Source organism: Callospermophilus lateralis, chromosome 1 (assembly GCF_048772815.1).
Source record: "Callospermophilus lateralis isolate mCalLat2 chromosome 1, mCalLat2.hap1, whole genome shotgun sequence".
NCBI classification, from domain to species: domain Eukaryota; kingdom Metazoa; phylum Chordata; class Mammalia; order Rodentia; family Sciuridae; genus Callospermophilus; species Callospermophilus lateralis.
This window is the reverse complement of record NC_135305.1, coordinates 207,647,931-207,670,569: the sequence shown is the minus strand read 5'-3', so window position 1 is coordinate 207,670,569 and position 22,639 is coordinate 207,647,931. Positions and strand designations below refer to the sequence as shown.

The 22,639-nt window shown below is 44.1% G+C and overlaps 1 protein-coding gene across 4 annotated transcripts in view; it reads left to right on the top strand.

Annotated features, from left to right (window-relative positions):
- Positions 1-22,639, top strand: part of Kif9 (kinesin family member 9) — a 64,718-nt gene that overhangs the window by 20,892 nt on the left and 21,187 nt on the right. For all 4 annotated transcript variants that reach the window (XM_076869910.1, XM_076869930.1, XM_076869919.1 and 1 more), the window contains 11 exons: positions 4,629-4,712; positions 4,823-4,915; positions 5,669-5,816; positions 6,856-6,920; positions 10,771-10,848; positions 16,219-16,287; positions 16,761-16,865; positions 18,270-18,325; positions 18,981-19,071; positions 20,193-20,326; positions 22,407-22,601. In XM_076869910.1, coding sequence (XP_076726025.1) covers positions 4,629-4,712; positions 4,823-4,915; positions 5,669-5,816; positions 6,856-6,920; positions 10,771-10,848; positions 16,219-16,287; positions 16,761-16,865; positions 18,270-18,325; positions 18,981-19,071; positions 20,193-20,326; positions 22,407-22,601 — 1,118 coding nt within the window. The remainder of the gene's footprint in view (positions 1-4,628; positions 4,713-4,822; positions 4,916-5,668; positions 5,817-6,855; positions 6,921-10,770; positions 10,849-16,218; positions 16,288-16,760; positions 16,866-18,269; positions 18,326-18,980; positions 19,072-20,192; positions 20,327-22,406; positions 22,602-22,639) is intronic.

Here is a 22,639-nt window from a genome sequence, read left to right as displayed (position 1 = left end):
GCTTAGCACCTTGCTATTGCCGAGGCTGGCTTTGAACTCATGATCTTTCTGTTTCAGACTCCCAAGCCACTGGGATTACAGGCATGCACCACTGCACCTGGCACCAGTGCAGGTTTTTAAAGTGTCCTCCTTGCAATTTGTTATGCTTCATGAAGCTGTGGATTCATGTCTTTCCTATCACAGAATAGATCTCAGCAATAATTCTTTTGAGTGTTAGTGTCCATTTTTATCTTAGTTATCTCCTGGAATTCTGATTAGGTATACTTGTCTTCTTACTTTGTCCTTCATATCTCTTTGTCTCTCTCTCTCTCTCTCTCTTTTGGTGATACTGGGAATTGAACAGTGTTAGGCAAGCACTCTCCCACTGAGCTATATCTCCAGCCCTTTTTGTTTTATCGCACCCAGCCACATGTCTTTTTCTTGTTATCTATTCTTTTGTCTCTCTGTGATTCTTTCTTGGTAATCCCTTCAGATTTATTTTCTAGTTTCCTAATTCTCTCTTCAGTAGATTAATATCTAATCTTCTCTTTAGGATCAGGTACTATATTTTCTCATTTCCAAAAATTCTATTCTGTCTTAGGACATGTCAGGAAAAATTTGCAAGAAGAAATTGATGCCTTAAAATTCAGACTGAAATCACTTCATTGGGTGTTAGTAGATTTGAAAGTTTAGTTATATGCAAATTTTGGGAGCAGTATAAACCTTGAATGTAATGAAAGTTAAACTTTTTATAATACTTTTAAAAATATGTTTAACAGGGCCTGGGGGGTATAGCTCAGTAGTAGAGTGCTTGTCTGATATTTGTAAGATCATGGGTTCAATCCTTAGCACACACAAAAAAATTGCTTAATAAACTTAAATATTGTTTAAAATTAAAAGTTTTATTTTGTTCTTTTTTAACCCTATTAGTTATTTTTGAGAGAATTTTATTCATTTCTCATGTTTTGATTCCCTTTGTTAATCTAAAAAAGGAGTCAAATAATCAAGAGATTCTCCAAAGAAGAATGACTTTTGGAAGGGGAGAATGATAGAGTGCTATAAGGGAATACACATACCATAGTAAACCATGGACATACTTGGAGAGATGGAAGTTGGTATAGGGCTGGTAGCTCAATGGTAGAACACTTGTGAAGTTCCTGGGTTTGTTTCCCATGCACTGCAAAAGCAAACACAAAACAAAATAAACCAGGAAGTTGAGGCAAAGGGAATGTTGTTTTATTTGTGTGTGTTGCAGGGGTGCAGTGCCTCCCTTGTGCTAGAGATTGAACCCCAGGTGCCTCCTTCCTGCTAAGCATGTGCTTTACCCCCAGTCTGCTTTTACTCTGGAATATGAGCAAATTCTCTCTTGGAAAAAGATAAGATCTTGATTCTGGAACGTAAAAACTTGGTTCTGAGAAAGAAAGATTTTATTACCCTTTGAGTGGGAACAGATGGCTTGGGTGGGTAGGTTCCAGGTCTTCCTCCCCTAGAATGCAAAGAGCAAAGGGCTCTAGAAGAAAAGGAGACATCTCAGTTTCCTACCTCAGCACAACAGGGAGATGTACAGAGAGGACTGTCTACCAGCAACAGTCTGCAGGTGCCCAGGGCAGTAAGAATCTTGGTTCTTGCTTATAATCCTTGGATTCCTGCTTTGAGTCTGGTCCCTGGCAGTTATTCAAAAGGAAGTTTCTTGCTTTCTCAGGCAGTTATTCAAAAGGAAGTCTTAAACTGCCCATCACCTTCATGTATTTGGCAAAAGGATTTCTAGGTATTTAGTCTATTATATTGCCCAAAATAGACGCCTCTGTCTTGTTTGGGGCTAAAATACAGTACAACAAGTATATAGAACTTGGAATTAGGGGACCTGGGCTTCAGTTTAGGTTTCTTTAAAGCTATAAAGGCTAGTTGTGAGCAAATCATTAATCTCTCATAGTCTCGTAATCTCAGTTTGCTCATCTGTTGTAGTGTAGATACTGATAGTACTTATCTCAAAAGGTTCTGAGAATCAGGACCGGGCACCCTGAGCACTCACTGCAGTGCCTTTTACACAGTAGGTCTCAGTGGATGCTGCTCAGAAGTATGATTAATGTTGCTCTAGCGCTCACTGGATGTAGACTTAAATATAGGCACTTTGTTAATAGCAATAATTTCCTCAAACCTTGATGCCTTCCAGGACCATGTCCTTGCTAAGCTCTGGTGATGATAGGACAAATGCAAGGCCTAAAGAAGCTCACTCTGAGATGGGCAAGAGAGTGGGAAAATCCTACAACAACTATAGCACAGTGTGAGCCCTATTCCAGGAATGACAGTCACCCCAGTGGATGCAGGGCAGGGTCAGTCAGCAGAAGACTCTGCATGGAGGAAATGGTACTTTCTCTGGCCCTTTGCTAAATAAGAGCCAGGAAGTTAAGGGGAAAAGGTACTTGAGAAGAAGGGGCCTGACAAATAAAGGTGAAATAAGCCAATGTCACTGGATTTGTAAAAAAGGTAAACAGAAGATACATTGCCATAGGGGTCCACCAGACTTACTCCTCAACAGGGGAAAGCCCCTCTCCCCAGATGCCCATGGCAGCACTGCTTGGGGCTTGTTCATAGCACTTCTCAGGTGTCTTTTAGGAGACAGGAATTCATTCTGTAAGGAGTTTTTTCTCTAAATACAGCCATTGCTACTACATCCCCTTGTAAATGTATTCTGATTTTAGTGTCAAATCCTATGAATTAAAGATAAGGGCTGACTGTCCCTTTAAAAATATGAATTATTGCCAGGCTCAGTGGCTTATGCCTATAATTCCAGTAACTTGAGAGTGGCTGAGGCAGGAGGATCACAAGTGCAAAGCCAGCCTCAGAAACTTAGTGAGGACCAAAGCAACTCAATGAGACCCTGTCTTTAATAAAATATAAAAAAGTGCTGGGGATGTGGCTCAGTGGTTAAGTGCCCCTGGATTCAATCCCTGGTAACAAACACACACACATATATAAATTACTTATTTTTCCTATATTTAAGAAGTACAGTAGTACCCCTTTATGCATTGGAGATACATTCTAAGACCCCCCAGTGGATATCTGAAAACTCAGATAGTACTGAACCCTATATACACTATGTGTTTTTCTTATCCAAATAGACCTATGATAATTTATAAATTTATTTAATTTATAGATTAGGTACAACAAGTGATTAGTTAACAATCACTAATAATAAAACAGAACAATTATAGTGATACACTATAATAAAAGTTATTTAAAACTTGTGAATAGTTTATTTCTGGAATTTTCTATTTAATATTTTCAGACCTCAGTTGACTATAGGTAACTAAAACCATAGAGAGTAAAACCATGAATAAAAATAGATCATGTAATACATGTTTACTGTAAAAAATGTGAAGTACAAATGGTAGAGAAAAAATCCTATAAACCCCAACTCAACTATAAATCCCAAAACAACTATTTTTAACATCTTTTTTGAATTTGTTTTTAGAGCTAGGCATGGTGGCATACACCTATAATCCCAGCTGCTCAGGAGGCTGAGGCAGGAGGATCACAAATTCAAAGCCAGCCTCAGCAATTTAGGAGGCCCTAAGCAACTCAATGAGACCATATCTCTAGATAAAATACAAAAAAAAAAGACTGGGATGTGGCTCAGTGGTTGAATGCCCCTGAGTTTAATCTCCGGTATTAAAAAAAAAAAAAAAAAGTTGTAGATGGACACAATATCTTTATTTTATTTATTTATTTTTATATGGTGCTGGAAATCCAACCCAGTGCCTCATATGTGCTAGGCAAGCACTCTACCACTGAGCTATAACCCCAGCCCTATTTTTAATATCTTGGTAGTAACATTCTTCTTATTTTGTCTGTAAATGTTTTTGTATCCTTTAGATCATACCATAGTGTGATTTTAGATTCTGCATTTCTCAGGTATTAAAAAATGTGTTAGTATTTTCCTGAATGCCTAATATTCTATTGTACTGATTGATCTCTGATTGTTGGATGTGCAGGTTGATTCCAATTCAATATTCATGAACATTTTAAGGCTCTTTTTTTTAGTTGTAAATGGACACAATACCTTTATTTTATTAATTTATTTTATGTGTTACTGAGGCTCAAATCCAGTACCTCACGCATGCTAGGCAAATGCTGTACCACTGAGCTACAATTCCAGCCCCCATTTTTTTGTTGGGGGAGTACCAGGGATTGAATTCAGGGGAACTTGACCACTGAGCTACATCCCCAACCCTATTTTGTATTTTATTGGAGACAGGGCCTCACTGAGTTGCTTAGCATCTCGCTAAATTGCTGAGGCTGGCTTTGAACTCCTGATCCTCCTGCCTCCACCTCCAGAGCTGCTGGGATCATAGGTGTGCACCACTGCACCTAGCCTCCAGCCCCCATTTTAAGGCTCTTGATTCTTATCGTCACCTTGCTTTTCAGAGAGCAATACCAATTTGCACATCTGTAGCACAGGTAAAAGTATAGGTCTAGACTCCAATTTCTCTCCTTTTTATTAGTTTATAAAAGAGGTTTTTCTGGAAGTCCCAACTGATTACAGTGATATGAGATCACTTGTGTAGCTATTGGTATAATTTAAAGAGTTATTGGAATGCCTTGTTATTTTCACTTTTCAGTATGTGTACATTTCCCTTCCTCTTCAGGGAGAGACCAACAGGATTATAGCTTCCCACACGATGAACAAAAACTCGTCCAGGTCACACTGCATTTTCACCATCTACATGGAGGTGGGTGCAGCTCTGAATAGCTTGGGAAGGGCAGTCAATTCCCCTGGGGACCGTCTGGTCAGATGCTCCTCCCTGGGACCATTTAACTTCTGTTTGGATGTTTTTTGTAGGCACATTCCCGGACCTTATCAGATGAAAAGTATGTTACTTCCAAAATTAACTTGGTGGATCTGGCAGGCTCAGAGAGACTGGGGAAGTCTGGGGTAAGTGAGAGGAGCAAGAGGTTCCTTTTCAGCCAGACATGGGACTTGTGTCTGGCCCAGTGCCTGTGCATATGGACTGTCCCTCACTGGGATATAAAGGCATAGTCCTGAGCCAGGTGAAGTGCAGCACATCCATCTGCTTGCTGGAGGGACAGAATTAGTACAGGTGGAATGGCTGCTACAGAGGAGTAATTCGGCTCCATGGGATTTTTCTGAACCTTAAATGAAATGATAGCCCCTAAATTATTAGCAAGATGCCTGGCTCAGTAAACACTCCATTTTAGTATAGTGTTTCTCTATGTATGAATATAAATATTTACATGAGTGTCTGCATGAGTATTGCATTTCGAGAAAAAGGAGTGTGTTAACACAAGTATTCATAAGAGTATTCCACATGCGTATTCACATGTTGCTTTGTATTGGTGTTTGTGTGAATGCTCACAAGGTTACTTGCTTAGCTCTCTGTATAAGTATTCCCATGTGCATTTATGTTAGTGCAAATCTTTGAATATTTATATGAATATTCATGTAAGTATTCATATTTTTTGCGAACATTCACATGAATGTTGTCTTAAGTTCCTGAGTATTACCATTATTAGCCCCAGATGGAATACAACCCCACAACATTGAGGGAAGACTCTGGTTCTGGGAAGGAGGTTTTAGCCTGCCTGTAAACATGCAGTATCACCCCAAACCAGGAGGGCAGCCATTCTTAGCTATTCCCTCTCAAGTAGAACTGCCTTTGCTTTGTAGTCCGAGGGTCGAGTTCTGAAGGAAGCCACCTACATCAACAAGTCGCTGTCTTTCCTGGAGCAAGCCATCATTGCCCTTGGGGACCATAAGCGGGACCACATCCCTTTCCGACAGTGCAAGCTCACTCATGCCCTGAAGGACTCCTTAGGTGAGAATACGATTTTTGCCCAGAAAGGAGGATTTGTGTCCCAGGGAGGGCAGGCCTGGCACATCTGCCACTGTGGATTTTAGAACTGCTCCCTCACAAGGGCCTGAACTTACCCATAGCCCTCTCACCGTGACTTCAGACACACCTGAAAAAGCAGAATCAAACCCTCTTGCATCCAGCACATGCCATTGCAATTCACTTCTCAGAACCTTTACTTAAGATTTTGCCTCTGCTGGGAATACCTTGTCTTTTTCCCTTGTTCCTAAACCAGAATCCTTCATGGTCTCAAAGACCAGGGTGAGGACCTCACCCATCATGTCCTTCCTTCCCCTTGCAGCCTCTGGGCAGAGCAGTGGGGCCTATGTCTTGTCATTCCCATGGTCCTCAGGCCTTTATGTTGGGCCTAAGGACACAGTCACTGTTTTTTGATTGTTAGGTGAGTGATGCCCTGAGTGGAACCCTGGCTCACATCCTCTATCCTGACCCTGTCCCCTTCCCCTGCCCACTGCTGTCTACTATTCTCTCTTGGCTCCTCTTTTAGGTACATCTGATGGCCTCTTTCTCTCCCTCTGCATTATACAGGCTTAGGTTGTCTTATCTAACTCTTAGTTTGGGCTGATAAAACAAAATATCATAGACTGAGTAATTTAAACAATAAACATATTTCTCATAGTTTTAGAGGCTGGAAGATCAAAGTGCTGGCTTATTTGATTTCTGATGAGGGTCCTCTTCTTGGCTTACAAATGGCCACCTTCTGGCTACATCCTCACACAGAAAGAGTATTCTAATCTCTTTTCTTATAAGAACAATAATCCCGTTATAGTAGCCCCACCTCTTCTAAATCTAATTATCTCCCAAAGTCCCTACCTCCAAATACTGTCACACAGGTACTTGGAGATTGGACTTTGAGGGTTAGGGCTTCAACATAGGAATTTTGTGGAGATACAAACATGCAGTCCATAACAGAACCCCACCAGCCCCAAGGGAGTCTCCTAGCAGAAGATCCACATGATTCATGCCCTTCTGTGTCTTTCTACAGGGGGAAACTGCAATATGGTCCTTGTGACAAACATCTATGGAGAAGCCGCCCAGTTGGAAGAAACGGTATGTAAAGACAGCCACTGCAGGCTGGGGTTGTGGCTCAGTGGTAGAGCACTTGCCTAGCATGTTTGAGGCACTGGGTTTGATCCTCAGCACCACATATAAATAAATAAAATAAAGGTCCATTGACATCTAAAAAAAAAAAAAATCCATGCAACTAGACTGGAGTCCCTCTTCATGAGTGCCAGAACTGGGTAAGACTGGCTCCTGATTGGCTCAGTTGCCACACTAACCATAGTCATTATCAAGGATCTCAGGGAGGAGTTTGAGCTAAAATTTCCCTGAGGGGCTCAGGCAGGGATCCAAACACCAAGCACTGAACTGTGTTGAGGAAGAGGACAAGGCAGGAGGCTGGCTGGGCAGGAGAGATTATCAAAGGAGGGAAGGCACATGCCTCCTGGGGGGGCTGCTCTTCTGAGTTTGGATTGAGAAGGACAGTTGATTGTTCTTTATGATCACACATATTTGAACATCTTGAAAACACTACAGTGTTCCAGGCTATACTTCTAAGATAGGTATCAAGACCTGCCATGTACCAGTGGTAAACAGGGATCAGCTTGGTAGAGATGAGTCATATCACTCTGGCTTTGAGCTTCAGAGTTCCCAGCCCAGGAAGAAAGAAACCATGGCCCTAAGTAATGTGAAAGGCCAAGATGGAGGATCCCTGTAGAGGAGTCCAGGGAGGAAAGAAGGGGGACTTTTCCTGAAGCTATTGGCACTGAGCTGGCTGGAGTTTAAGGATTGGTGATAGGATGAGCAGAGGCAATCTTGGCAGAGGTAACAGTGGGACTGAAGGTGTTACCCATGCCAGGAACATCTGGCTCCTGCAGAGGAGGGCTCAGGAAGGAGAGAAAGAAAATTTGCAAGACTGAATGGGACCTGGTCACCAGGCTGAGCACTTGGCTATTCTCCTGTAAGTGTCTGGAGCCACCACAGGGTTTGAGTAGGGAAGAGCTATGGCCACAGATTAACCCAGTGGCATGACCCATGTGACCAGGGGAGGGGAGAAGCTCTTGGGAACCAGAGGCAGAAATAAGGTCCAACACAGTGACTCAGGTGAGTTCACACCGTTGGACCCCTCCAGGCTGGGGTTCCTCCTCTCCTTTGAAGAGCCTCTCATCATAAAGAAGACAGGTCTAGAAGGCCATCACTAGATACGTTACTCTACAAGTGTGAATATTTGATTGGATGCTGTGGCAGGAGGATCACAAGTTCAAGGCCATCCTGGGCAACTTAGGAAGATCCTGTCTCAAAATAAAATGACTAACAGGTGTAACTCAGTAGTCAAGCACCCCTGGGTTCAATCCTCAGTACAGGGGGAAAAAAAGTGTGAATACTTAAGGCAACCCTTTTCATTTAGGTGAAACAGGATGCTATGGGGCAGTGCACACCTGCAGGGCCTCTAAGTGGTGTTCATTAGGTACAGTCCTAACTTCCAGGGGGAGTACATCTGCCATGAATCCAGTGCCCTGGGACTTGGGAGGCTGGGGCAAGGAGCTCCAGCTGACGTGCAGGTGGCATCCCCAGAGGAAGGCTACAGGAATCTCTTGGTCTCATCTCATAACAAAGCATGGTGAAACCCCAAGGGGAGTCATAAAAAACGGGTCTCTTGGATGCCTCATTAAGAAAGACGTCCTCTGGGCTGGGGTTGGGCTCCGTGGTAGAGCCTGGCATTCGTGAAACCTGGGCTCCATTCCCCAGCACCCCACATACATACTCCTGCACATGCTCTCCATGACAGTGGAAGACCCCTTTCCACAGCACAGGAAGCACCTCTCCTGGTACCTACAGGGCCTAATGCCCCACCAGTCAGGGTCTCTATCCAGGAGAGCCCACAGACCTATAGGGAGGGCCTCAGGTGTTTGGGACAAAGACATATGAGGGTGTGGAAACTAATCATTCTCTTCTACAAATGTTTTAAAACTACAAAATGTTTCTACCAAGCATATTGTGAAGAATTAAATTTAAAATTAGTGTTCATTATTTTCTCTAATTAGATGACTAACAGTGGATAAATTTGAAATTTAGAAGAAATAATTTTTTAATAACTGTGACCCTTATGTTTAACAAATATTTTGGTATTGCAGATTTGCTTGTCCCAATAGAAGAGTAACAAAAGAAGAAACTATGGGAGAAAAATTTTAGGCCATTTTTTTAATATTTAAATTTTATTGTTTTAAACCATAATTGTTCTCAGAACTTCTTTGGAATTTCTAACATTTTTGGTCATTTAATTTAAGAATGAGAGCCATAATGTTTTGATTTCTAAAGGCAAATTTAATGCAAAGTGGGTAAGATTAAATCCATAGCAAAGTTTTCTATTAATTTTTTTAATAGATTTTTTAAAGCTAATTATGTCCTAATTGTATTTTGGGGATTAAACAGCAACAAATACTGTAAAAAGAAAAAAAAATGTTTCTGGCACGGATTGTGTTACTTTGTGCACCAACATGTGTGTGTGTGTGTGTATGTGTGTGTATGTGTGTGTAACCACAGCAATGGAGTCATGACTACACTTGGCTGCTGTGTTTAGAATAGGAGGGTCTGATTTGGCCCTTCACAGAAGTAATACCATCTCTCACAATAGGGACTTCTGAGGGCTGACATTGTATACTTTGCCACTAAGCCTCCCAGGGATCCCACAAGGCAGGGCTCCCTTCACTTTACAAGGAAGAGGGGAGATCTATCTGAGGTCACACAAGTGGTGAGTGGAAGAGTTCTTAATTACCAGACCTGACAGCCAAGGAAGAATCCTTTCAGTTCTTCCTTGAGGGACCGCTTCCTTGAGGCAACCCATCCCCTTTCTAAACCTTCCTTATTTCAAGGCCCCTTTGGTGACAGTCAGCCTAGCATGGGATGAGGCTGGAATCTCCATGTCTGCTTCCTGATGCTTCTCTCTGCTTCTTTCTGCCAAGAAGGAGCACTCCAGCCCTCATCTGACATCGTGCAGTGGGGCATAGCATCTGGGCCATTTTGAAAATACCTGCTCATGTGGCCACCTCATAAGTCTCCTTTCATAATTACCCCTGTCTGGCTGCCCCTCCAGAGGGATTCTGGTGGAACCTGGTGGGCTTAGGAGGCATGTGGAGCAGGTTTCTGTTTAGGGTTCATCTTTCACAGTGGTCTCCTTTTGTTCATTTTACAAATATCTCCACCCACTGTTTTCCAAAGACAGAGGCCAACCAGTACACATGCACACACACAGTTTAAACTCTGCTGAGTTAGATTTTTGGCTTTACCACTAAGTAGCATCCCTGTAGTGTATAAACTGAGGACCAGGCTACATTATGTACTCTCTGTCAACTTTCTGCTCTCCCTATTATATTCCCTATCCCACTGGGGGACACTTTTGTTTATTTATTTTTATTTTATTTTATTGGTACCAGGGATTGAACTCAGGGGTGCTTAACCACTGAGCCACATCCCCAGCCCTTTTTTATATTTTCTTTAGAGATAGGGTCTCACTGAGTTGCTTAGCACATCGCTTTTGCCGAGGCTGGCTTTGAACTCCTGATCCTCCTGCCTCAGAGTTGCTGGCATTACAGGTGTGAGCCACTGTGCCCAGCTAACCCTTTTTATTTTTTTATATTATTTTTTGATTCTGGAGATTGAACCCAGGCCCTGGTACATGCTAAGCAGGTACTCTCCTGCTGACCCCCAGTCCTACCCCTCAAACTCCCTTCCAGCCAAGGTTTCCTGAGGGAAGAGAACCAACACCAGTTGACAAGGTAGCCTGAAGAAACAGGAGAGGTCTCTGAATAAGGCAGCCAGGGTCTCTGAGTAAGGCAGCTTTCTTGGGGTCTCACTTGAGTGGGAAGCCATCTGACATCCATCTGCCTGGTCTGTTTTTCAGTTATCCTCACTGCGATTTGCCAGCAGAATGAAGCTGGTCACCACTGAGCCTGCCATCAACGAAAAGTACAATGCTGAGGTACTAAGGGGCTTGTAGGCACTTGCCACTGTGGGAAGATGGGGGTGGGTATGCATCTGTGTGTGTATCTTTGGTTGAGGCAGGAAACCACACAAGCCTTTAACCAGAAAATGCAAATTAAAATGTTACATCCTCACACTAGCAAAAATTGGAAATTTTCTGAAAAGGCAAAATGATTTTTTCTAGACTTTTTTCCCCATTTCTAGTCAGAATGAATTTATACAATCATTTGGGGAGCATTTTGTCAACATCTGATAAAGCAAACACATTTACTGATAATTTGGCTTTCTATTAAGATGCCTGCAGAATCATAGTTTTTGAAGGCAGGGACCCTAAGCTCATGACAAACCAGTTAAACTTTCCAGGTTCTAAATCCTGAAGAAAAGGACAGTCCCATGGCACTGTAGAACTAACTCATGGTTTGAGGTAGTGGTTCTCAAACTTGCCCAGCCATCAGAATCACCTGGCCAGCCTGCTGTGGGTTCTGGATCCATTCCCAGAGTTTCTGATTTAGTCTGTCTGGGTTGGGACCTGAGGATTTGCATTTCTAATAAGTTCCCAAGTGATGAAGCTTTTGCTGCTGCTGCTCTGGGGGCTATGCTTTGAGAACCACTGGCATAGTAGTTAAGAACTGGACCCCTGGGCTGGACCGTCCTGGAGAAATAATAGAATTCCACTCTCAAAAGAGATCTTGTGAAGAATCAGAATATGTGTACAAACTTCTTAGCCCAGTGCTGTCATGGAGAAAATGTTCCATAAATATTAGCTAGCACTCTCCTGTCAACAGAGTAACAGTGTCACTTCTAATATATAGTCTAGAGATACTCCCAAGAATGGTGCTCACAGTGCTTATTATTATAATGAAAGGTAGAAACACTACCAGTACCCTTTCTTTTCTTTCTTTTTTTTCTTTTCTTTTTTGGTACCAAGGATTGAACCCGGGGTGCTTTACTACTGTAACTATTGAGCCACATCCCCATTTCTCTTTTTATTTTTTATTTAGAGACAGGGTCTCAGAAAGTTGCTTAGGGCCTCACAAAGTTGTTGAGGCTGCCCTCAAACTTGCTATCTTCCTGCCTCAGCCTCCCAATTCACTGGGATTATAAGAGTACACCACTGCACCCAGCAATCAGTACCTTTCACAGGAGAGGAACTCAAATGTTATAGAATGAGGAAGCCAGAGCTAGAGTTACCAGCATGAGTAAACATCATGTGAGAAAACAACTTGAGGATTAAAGTGGATCAAATGCCAGCATGTATTATTTACACTAAGTGTAAAAACATGCAAAATGATGACAGTTATCATCAATGGATATATGTGTGCAGTAGAAGAGAAGATGCATGGAAATGAAAGACCACCTGAGGCCAGAGGTTACCCTGGGGTGGTAGGGGAGTAGACATGGAGTGGGGTATGCAGGGGCTTCACATTTATCTGGAAAACAAACAAAAAACTGGAGCCTCTATAGTACTATCAAAGTTAGATTTAGGGTGGCCACCCAGGTTTCACTGGCATTCTTTCCTGTAGGCTGGACATTTTCTTTATTTGGTTGCCACCTGCAACCAGTATTTCTAGGTATTTGTAGCACTTTTTTCAGTATCATGCCTGTTTTCCAGGGGTTGGAATAGCTTCTGCAGAATTTCCTTGGCTGGTGGGGCTGGCTGTGAGTTGGGGGACTGGGTTCCTAATCTACTTCTGCTTCCAGCTTTCTGTAGTAAGCTACTCAGACTCTCTGAGCCTCAGAATCTTCTTCTGTGAACATGGAGGTTAGACTGATGCTATCTGGTGACCTTCCTACTCTGTCAGTCTGTGAATCTCCGAGGTGGTGTGAGCCTCAGGCATAAACAGACAACAGAGACAAGCTCAGTGTTTCTGCCAAGAGGAAAAAACAAAAACAAAAACACACACAAAAAAACTCCTTAGGTTTCAGTGTAATCAAAATGGAGAAGATGTCTTTCCTGAAAGTTACCCAGCAGCCTGGTGTAGGATTGAAGCAGAACTCTGAATTATCCTATTACATTTGAGATAGAAATGCCTAGGCATCAGGGAACTTATATGAGTTTGTGCCATTTCCAAGGCATTTTTCTTTTTCTTTTTTTAATATTTTATTATTTTTTAGTTTTAGGTGGACACAGTATCTTTATTTTATTTTTATGTGGTGCTGAGAATTGAACCCAGTTCCTCGCGCATGCCAGGCAAGCGTACTACCACTTGAGCCACATCCCCAGCCCCTCCAAGGCATTTTTCTATCCCCAAAAAATGTTCCTGGTGTAAAAAAGGAGTTGGTCAGCCAGGAAGTGCTGCTAGACCCTGATCTGTGGGGTCTGCTGTTCCACCCCTGTTTCCAGGAAGTAGAAAAGGCTATTATGCCTACCAGGTCTTAGAAGAAACATCTCATGAGTTCTCATAGTGTGAGTCAGATGCTGGTGCCTCATGGGAGTAGATGGCTCATTTCCCCATACTATCCTCTGATTGACCCAAGGTGTGCCACACTGAACTGTCATCCAACTAGAGTTCCCAACATCTCAGCCAGACTTTCCCTACCTGGGGCACAATGCATTTTCCAGAGCTGGGAAGAGGGCATGGGGATAATTGGGGCTGGCCACCAAGCCTCTCCTCTTGACCACACAGGAAATCCGTGCCTGAAAGAGACCTACATGGGACTTCCTAAGGAACTGGGCCAAAGTTTGAACTCTGATCACGTACCTTGAGCCCCAGGTTTTGGGCCAGAATTGTCACAGAGCCACCTTAATGCCAGATGTCTGGTGCCTCTTGCTAGGTGAGGGCACAGTGACTGGTGGACCTCCGTACCCAGATGATCTGGCTGGATGAGGACTGTATTAAGAAAGCCAGTGGGGCTGTGAACTAGTCACTAGTCCCAGGATCCAGGTGTCAGGGGCTCCCTCCAGTGGCCATTTTGTGACAACAAAAGAAAACCCTGTTCACAGTGAAGGTTCTCAACATCTTTTATGAAAGACATTCAGGTAATATCTATCAAATGATGTAAATGACTTAACAATTCTGCCTCTGGTGTCATTTCTCCACTTGAGTCTAAATCTATGAATGGAGTCTTTATTAATGTGCCAGTACTCTTTGAAACACACGGGACACAGAGCTGCATGAACCAAAATAACAGTCTCTGCCTGAGCTTTACTGTGTTAGTCAGCTTTCCATCACTCTAAGAAAATACCTGAGCTGGGTATGATGGTGCACAACTGTTAATACCAACAACTTGGGAGGCTGAGGTAGGAGGATTGCAAGTTTGAGGGCACCCTCAGCAACTTAGCGAGACCTAAACAACTTAGCAAAATTCATTCTCAAATTAAAAAATAATAAAGGTCTGCAGATGTAGCTCAGCAGTAAAGCACCCCTAGGTTCAATACCCCAATACCAAAAATAGAAAAAGAAAGAAAGAAAATACCTGAGATAATAAAAAAGAGAAAAGTTTATTTTGGCTTATACTTTTAGAGGTTCCCATCCAGGGTCTATTGGCTCCGTTGCTTTGGGCCTGGGGTGAAACAGCACATTAGGGTGGGAGGGGCATGATGGAGCATTCTCAAATGTCATGGCCAGGAAGCAGGAGAGAAGGCCAAAGGAGCCAGGGTCCTCATATCCCCTCCAATTGCAAGCTCTCAATGATCTAAAGACCTCCTACGAGGCCCTACCTCTTAAAAAGTTCCGCCATTTCCCAATAGCACCACCCTGGGGACCAAGCCTTTAACACATGGGCCTTTGGGAGATATTTAAGATCCAAACCATAGCACTTAGAGTCCACTGGAAGTAGAAGAAATAGATAATAATAAGCACAATAAATAGGTAAGTTCTAGGGCTGGGGAGTGGTGCTCAGTGGTAGAGCACCTGCTTAGCGTGTGCAAGACCCTGGATCTGATTCCCAGCATCAAATTAAAAAAATAGAGCTTCATGTCCAATGCAGTAACCTCTACTCATGTGGTATTCCGTAACGTTGAGAAATTTGTTTCTTCAGTCACACTGGCCACATTTCAAGTGTCTAATAGACAACACAGAGAACATTTTCATCATTACTGAAGGTTCTGTTAGACAGCACTGGTTGAGAGTATTTTGGAAGGTAATATGTGCTATAAAAATAGAGTGAGTTTTTTTTAGAGTAAAATTTTTAAAAACAGTGGTGTGAGGGCTGGGGTTGTAGCTCAGTGGTTGAGCAAGCGCATGTGTGAAGCACTGGGTTCAATCCACAGCACCACATAAAAAAAATAAATAGGGCTAGGGTTGTGGCTCAGCGGTAGAGCACTCGCCTAGTGCTTTCGACGCCCGGGGTTTGATCCTCAGCACCACATAAAAATAAGTAAATAAAATAAAGGTATAAAAAAATAAAAAACAAAGAAAGATATTTTGTGTTTATCTACAACTAAAAAAATTTTTTAAAAAAGAGTGGTGTGGAGATGGGTAGGGGACTGCAATTTTTAAAAAGTTGACTGGTACATCTAATTGAGAAGCTTTTGAAGAAAGATTTTAAGGAGGTTTTGGAGTGAATCATGGAAATACATGGGAGAAAAGCATCCCTAGGCAGAGGAGTAGGCATGCACAGGCTTGAGTACACCAATTTGGTGAGAATAGAGTGGGCCAGGAGAGAGCAGTAGAAAAGGGATAATGGGGGCAGATTACACAGAGCTGCACAGATCACTGTTATCTTACAGAAATCTATAAGGACACAGAAATATTAGCATAAAGACATTTTTACGGCGGCAAAAAAATAGAAGTGATGGAAGTAATCATTATTAGTATTTTTTGGCGGGAGTGGGTATCAGGGATTGAACTCAGGAGCATTCAACCACTGAGCCATGTCCCCACCCCTAGTTTGTATTTTATTTAGAGACAGGGTCTCACTGAGTTGCTTGGTGCCTTGCAGTTGCTGAGGCTTTGAACTTGCGATTCTCCTGCCTCAGCCTTCCGAGCCACCGGGATTATAGGCGAGCGCCACAGAAGTGATCATTACTGGGGAATGGTAACCGGTTTATGCAGTGGTTGGCAAGGCTAAGGATGCATAGCAAGCATCCTGGAGCCAGTGGGCTGCAGTGAAAGGGCTGTTATGCTCTGTGATTAGGAAAAGCCTGGGGCCCTGGGGAGTCAGGGTATGAGGTGGAACTGTGGCCTGTGTTCTCTCTGTTCTCAGTTTACTCTGTTGGATAAGGCAAAGGCAAGGGGAGCACTAACGCCTCTCAAACCCTACTCATTCTTGTTGGGAAAGGGTCACGAGCAGGGAGGGAATGGCCTAGAAACTGAGCATAAACCCTGGGGATTGCCAGGATGTCTGGGCACAGAATAAGTAATTGTGTGGAAGAGGGAGGGTGGCTTCTCTGATGATCTCCCCTTCTTTTATGTTTCCCTGGCAGCGAATGGTCAAGAACCTGGAGAAGGAGCTAGTATTGCTCAAGCAGGAGCTAGCCATCCATGACAGCCTGGTAAGAGATTGCAGGCAAAGGATGCTAGAGGGCCTGGGGCCAGGGGCATACAACATATGGGTCAAGCTCAGGGGAGGTGGGACAGATTAGGTGAAGGGGAAGGGGCAGCAGCAGGGGTTATGAGGAAGTGGGCAGGGTGAGGTCCTGCCTGAGCTGATGTTCATGGCCCTGAGGGTCTTCAAAGCAGAGGCAACTTATCCCATTTTGTGGTCTACTGAGATTTAGCCAGTAGAACATTCTGGAGCATCAGGCTTCAAGTCCAGTGGTCTTTCCTTCCCTCACCCCATCATTACCTTTCTCTATCCCAAGCACTTGGCCCTCTGTGAGAACCAGATGGTGAAGCAAATAGGACCAGCTTTGGCATCTAGGGGATGTGCCCAGTCTCCAACTTTGGTTCTCAGAATGACCCCAGCTACTCCTATTTGGGCTCAAGTCCTAACTATTTACCTACCACATGTTCTTCTTCCTTCAAGGCCAACCGCAACATTGTGACCTATGACCCCATGGATGAAATCCAGATTGCTGAGATCAACTCCCAGGTGCGGAGGTACCTGGAAGGGACACTGGACGAGATTGACGTAAGGAGCCCATTTATAGGACACCATACTCAGTTGACTTGGGCCTCCCTGTCCTAGGCACACCTGCTTTGTGCTCTGCTGGCTTTGGAACCTGACACTAAATGGATGTAGTGGGCTGGGGATGTTGTGCTGGACCCCTTCAACCCACCATAGCCTCAGCTTCAGTGTTGAGGGTTTCAAGGCTGTGGGGCTCCACAGAGTGTGCTCTTAAACACACAATGTACGTGAGGTGGTCTGTCTCAGGGGTGTAAGCATAGGCCCTGGAGCTAGGGTGCCTGGATGGAATTCCAGCTCAGCTGTCTCCTGCCTGAATGACTGTCAGATACTTCAGTGGCTCCATGTGCATAGTGAGGAGGGAAACTGAGCTGTGATTAACTGAGCTGCTGCCCCTCAGGTGCTTGCCAGTGCCTGGTGAAATGAAATTGATAAAGCATGGCACTAAGACTGGTTGTCTACAAGGAGGACTCCCAGGGCCCATGTTGGAAAGGGCCAAGGAGGAGAAACAGCAGATACACAAGGAAGGGCTCTCGGGGGAAAATACATCCTGTTCTTACAGTGCAGGCCATCAAGTCCTCACCAGGGAGCCACATAGGCCCCTACCTTCCCTGCTCCCCACCTGTTAGTGTTGGCAGTTTGCAAGAGTCAAGTCTGGGACATCTGAGGGTTGGGCTCTTATGGCTTTCTCAGCAGGGCCATTCTTATATTTTTTTCTTTGTTTATTTGTTTTGTTTTGGTACTGGGTATTGAACCTAGGGATACTTTACCACTGAGCTGCATTCCCAGCCCCTTTTTATTTTTTATTTTGAGACAGGGTCTCACTAAGTTGCTGAGGCTGACCTCGACCCTGAGATCTTCCTGCCTCAGCCTCCCAAGTCACTGGGATTGCAGATGTGTTCCAGTATGCCTGGCAGGGACATTCTCAAACTAGCTTTTGATCAGGGGTAATGCCATAAGCATTAGGGCCAGGAGGGAAGCTAGTGACTTTTCTCCAGCCACAGATGTGCCCACACCTAAATGTTTGTTAATGGGGTCCATCTGAAAATGGCAGGCTGAACCTTTTGGAAACAGGAGAGAGTTGATTAAATTTTATTAAAGTTTCTTTCTTAGAAAATGTTTTCAAGAACCAAAGATCTCTGCTTAGATTTTATAGAGATCTTCACTTAGAAAAAGTGGTTTTTATAAATTTAGCAAATATTTAGTCTTAAAGCTATTAATCAGGTATTTCTCTGATCTTGAGGAGGGCTTGACTACCACTTTCCCGAGAGGCTGTTTGCAGATGACTCATTCTCAAAACAAGATGGTCTGGAGTCAGCTAAGGGATACAGATTTCTCTGCTAACATAACCACAGCTTAGTCCCTTGGTGTACCCATGATCTAACTTCTGCCTTGTTCACTTCCTTCCAGATAATCAACCTCAGACAGATCCAGGAGGTATTCAACCAGTTCCGGGTGGTTCTGAGGTGAGGGACTTCTTTATGGCCCCCCCATTCTCATTTCAGGCTACCATTTTCATTTCCTGTGGTCTGGGAACCTGCCTCCAAGAACATCCCCTTCTTTCTCCCATAAGAGGAGCCAGAGCAGTGTTTGGGGATGCCCAGGTCCTGGATGGATGTTTATTGAGTTCATTATTTAGACAGGAAGTCTTATGGAGTGCTAGCCCTAAATGTGCCCAAATCAGGGATCATGAATCTTTCTCATACCCAACCTCAGGAGGCATTTATGGTTTATTTGGGTACAGGTATACCCACAGCCTGAGTAGCTCATATTGGCTGATGTCACAGAAGCTGGTCACATGATTCTGAGGGGCCTGTTCAAGATAGAACCTCTGAGTCAGTATGATCTCCGGTCAGGCTTAAAGCCTTTATTAAGTGTCATCTTGGAGCAGATGCATTTGGTGCAAAGTTGGCCTGTTCAGGTTTTGGAGCTGGATAATCCTATGTGAATTGTAGAGAGAAGATGAGCCCTTTTGTCTGCTTTGTGCTCTGGCTCATGATGATAGGGGTTACCCTTATCACATACATGGGATTTCATCCAAACAACCTCTAATCCCAATACTTGGTTCATGCCTGAGCTTATTCAGCATAACCACTATATTCTCTCACTTTCTTTCCCAAGCCAACAGGAACAGGAAGTGGAGGCAGCCTTACGTAGGAAGTACACTCTTATAGACAAGAATGACTTTGCAACAATTTCTGCTGTCCAGAAGGTAAGCACAGTTACCTCTTGCTGAAAGTACTTACCTCCAACTTTCCATCTTCAGTCAAACCTTTACAGAAGCAGTACGTATCATGTATTAACCCAGAGCTAGGATTGCCACAGGGAAGGTAACGCCGGAATATGAAGTGGCTAATAATAAACAAGACCAATTCCTGGAATTAGGTTGGCAATAGGTGTTAAGATCCTCAGGAATGAGCTGGGCATGGTGGCACACATCTGTAATCACAGTGACTCAAGAGGCTGAGGCAGACAGATCTCAAATTTGAGACCAGCCTTAGCAACCTAGTGAAACCCTGTCTTAAAATAAAATAAAATAAAATCGAAAAAGGACTGGAAATACAACTCAGTGTTAAAGGTGCCCATGAGTTGTTTCCTAGTACCACAAAAAAAAAAAAAAAAAGAAGAAGAAGATCCTCCATCGCCATCTATCCTAGCTGGCGACCTAATGCTGGATTCACAAAATCTGACTATTCCAATAACTTAAGAAAATGATTTAAAAAAAAAAAAGCACACAAACACACAGAAGTACTTTCAAAATCCATGACATCTCTCCAACCTTAAGAGTCCTTCAAAATCCATGATGTCTCTTCAACCTTAAGGGCCCACGGAAAGAGAGAAAGCCACTGGAATTCTTTATACTTATCTAGGGGACACACAAGGGAAGGTTCCATGGAACAATCTATCCCCAAAAGGGCAAAGGGGTAGGATAACAAAGGAACAGTGAGTATAACTCAACCCCAGCAGGTGACGCCTACTCTTGGAGCCACACCTTGGTAATGCCCAAGTTACTGCAACCTGGCACTACCCTCCCAGACTGAAGGCAATAATTGTTCAGAACCCTGGTGCATCAGGACTTAAAGGTGTCTGCATCCAGGGCAGCTCCCAACAATCCTCAGGGATGGATTAGTCAGTGCCTTGATATGGAAAGTAAACATTCATTAGGGTGGTCAGGGACAGCCCTGTTGAGAACAGACTGGCATCAGCAGCAGCCAAGTCTTGGTTTATGGGGTGAACATACCCTCCCCAAGCCTTGGGCCATATACACTTGTGTTGATGAGGGACCCAAACTTTCAATCTAACCCAGACCCTTTGGCTGACCTTTCTGTTCAGGCAGGGCTTATTGATGTTAATGGCCACCTAGTAGGGGAGCCTGATGGACAAGGCTTTGGACTTGGAGTTGCCCCTTTCTCTACCAAACCTGGGAAGAAATCCAAGTCCAAGAAGACAGTCAAAGATCCACCCAGGTGAGTGCTCTTCCCGCTCTTCTTGCTTAGCACCTGGCCTCTTGGTGGGTAAAATCTGTGTCTTCCCCTATCCTGGTGTCTCAGCTACTGGGTAGTCACAATGGATATTACTACTGTCAATGCTAGTATATCCTTGGGGCTCAGGTTGGGACCAGTTTGGAACCAGCCATAATACAAGTGTCACCTCTAACCTTCACAGCAACCCCGAGAGGTGGAAATTAATATCTGTTTTACTAATGAGGAAACTGGGGCTCAAGAGGAGAATTCACTTCCCCATATCATACCATTGTGGAGTAATAAAGTTGGGGAGAGGATCTCAGCTAGCATACAGAGCCCATGCCCTCTGGTACTTCCTGTGGTCCCCCCATCACCACTTCAACAGAGTGCTTCCACTGTAAAAATCACTTAAGTCTCCAGTTCACCTTTCAGGCAAGACTCATTTGTATGTACAAGGTAGGAAAAGTGTTTAGGTCCACGTAATATGCTATGTCCAGGCTGGGCTGTGTAGCAGGAGACAGGGGTGCAGACTTCAGAGTGATGTCTGGCCTCACCTCCCACTCTGGGCTTCTTAGAACCTAGTAATCACTTTGAATAAGAGGTATGAGAACCCATCTATGTCTCTGTTTCCTCATCCTTAAAATGAGAATAATAAATAATAACATCAAAGTCATTGAGGGCATTGTGAAGATTAAGTGAGTGAGTATAGTCCATTGGCACATGGGCCAATGTGGATTGTAGAAAAATGTCACATGTAGGACAGGAGTCATGTAGCAGAGGATGCCAATGACCCTGGCCACTACCTGCCCCTTTAGGAGGAGCAATCATATCCCAGCTTTCTCTGTTCAGTAATTGGTACAATAACATGCATTAAGCTTGATTTTCTAAGCAACACTTGTTACAAGAAGAGGAGGAAATCGTGGAGTGAGCCAGGGCCTGCTCTTGCCAGCAGAGTCCTGCTCAGATGTGCTGCTCCTGAAGGGAAGGCACATGAAGTGCCATCACTTGGAGAGGGAGGATGGCTATTTTTCTGGGAGCTGGTATGGGCACTGATGCAGGTGGGAAGCACAGACCAAGGACTGGTCAGAGTCACAGGGCAGACCTGTCCTAATTTGCCATTGGTTCCACAGACAGGCCTGATGGGGTTTCTTCCCAGGGCATAGTGGTTTCTGAGAGCTTGCAGTCTGCCCCACAGGTCCACATGATTTGAAGCCCATGGAGAGTGTGTCAGTCAGCTTTCTGTCACTGGAGCAAAATATCTGAGATAAACACCTTAAACGAGGAGAGACTTATTTTGGCTTAAGGTTTCATTTCATGGTCACTTGGCCCCGTTGTTCTGGGCCTGTGGTGAGGCAGAACATCCTGGCAGGGAGCATTGGCAGGACAGGGCTGCTTATATCATGGCTGTTGGGAAGCAAAGAATGAGAGACAGAGGAAGGGCTGGGGATAAATGTAGACCCAGAGAGGATGCCTCCAAGGACCTACTCCCTCCTAAGTTTTTAGCACCTCCCAATAGCTCAGTGAATTGTGAATCCATCAATAGATTAATCCTGTGATGAGCCCTCAAGATCCAATCACTTTCTGAAGGCCCCATCTCTGAGCACTGTTTTGAGGTGCTGGGGATTGAACCCAGGGCCTTGTGCATGCCAGACAAACATGAGCATTGCTATCTTGGGGACAAAGCCTTCAACACTTGAGCTTTAGGGGGATATTACAGATCTAAACCATAACAAAGACAACCTGTTCTTCCTAGGTGTGTCCTGCTGGGATTGCTGAGGGATCCTCATTCTGATAAAAGGAGAAAAATGCTCTCCTTCTCTTCCCCGTCTGCATGGCTTAGGGTCATACTCTTTTTCCTTGGGACATAATTAGGATAAGAGCTGGCGTGGCAGAATGTCTGCCTAGCATGCACAAAGTCCTGGGCTCTATCCAATGCCAACACCAAGAAGAAAAAAAAAAAAAAAAAGGAGCTGAGTGAGGTGGATGCCTGGTGGAGTGAGGGCTGAGAAAGGTCACACCTCCATGCCTGAGTTACCTTACTGCCCATGACTGAGCCCTGGGGTTTCTTTGCTTCTTCCTCCAGCTCATCAGCAAGAAAGGAAGGTGCTAGCAGCCCGGTGAGTGGCAAGGACCTAGATATGATTTCTACCTCCAAGACCCAGTTAGTCCCATCCTCTAAGGATGGGGATGTCAAAGACGTGCTTTTGCGGGATCGGGAAACTTCCAGCATTGAGCCCCTTCCCTCAGACTCCCCGAAGGAAGAATCACGCCCACTCAGGTAATCATATAAAGGACAACTCCTGTACCAGATCAACT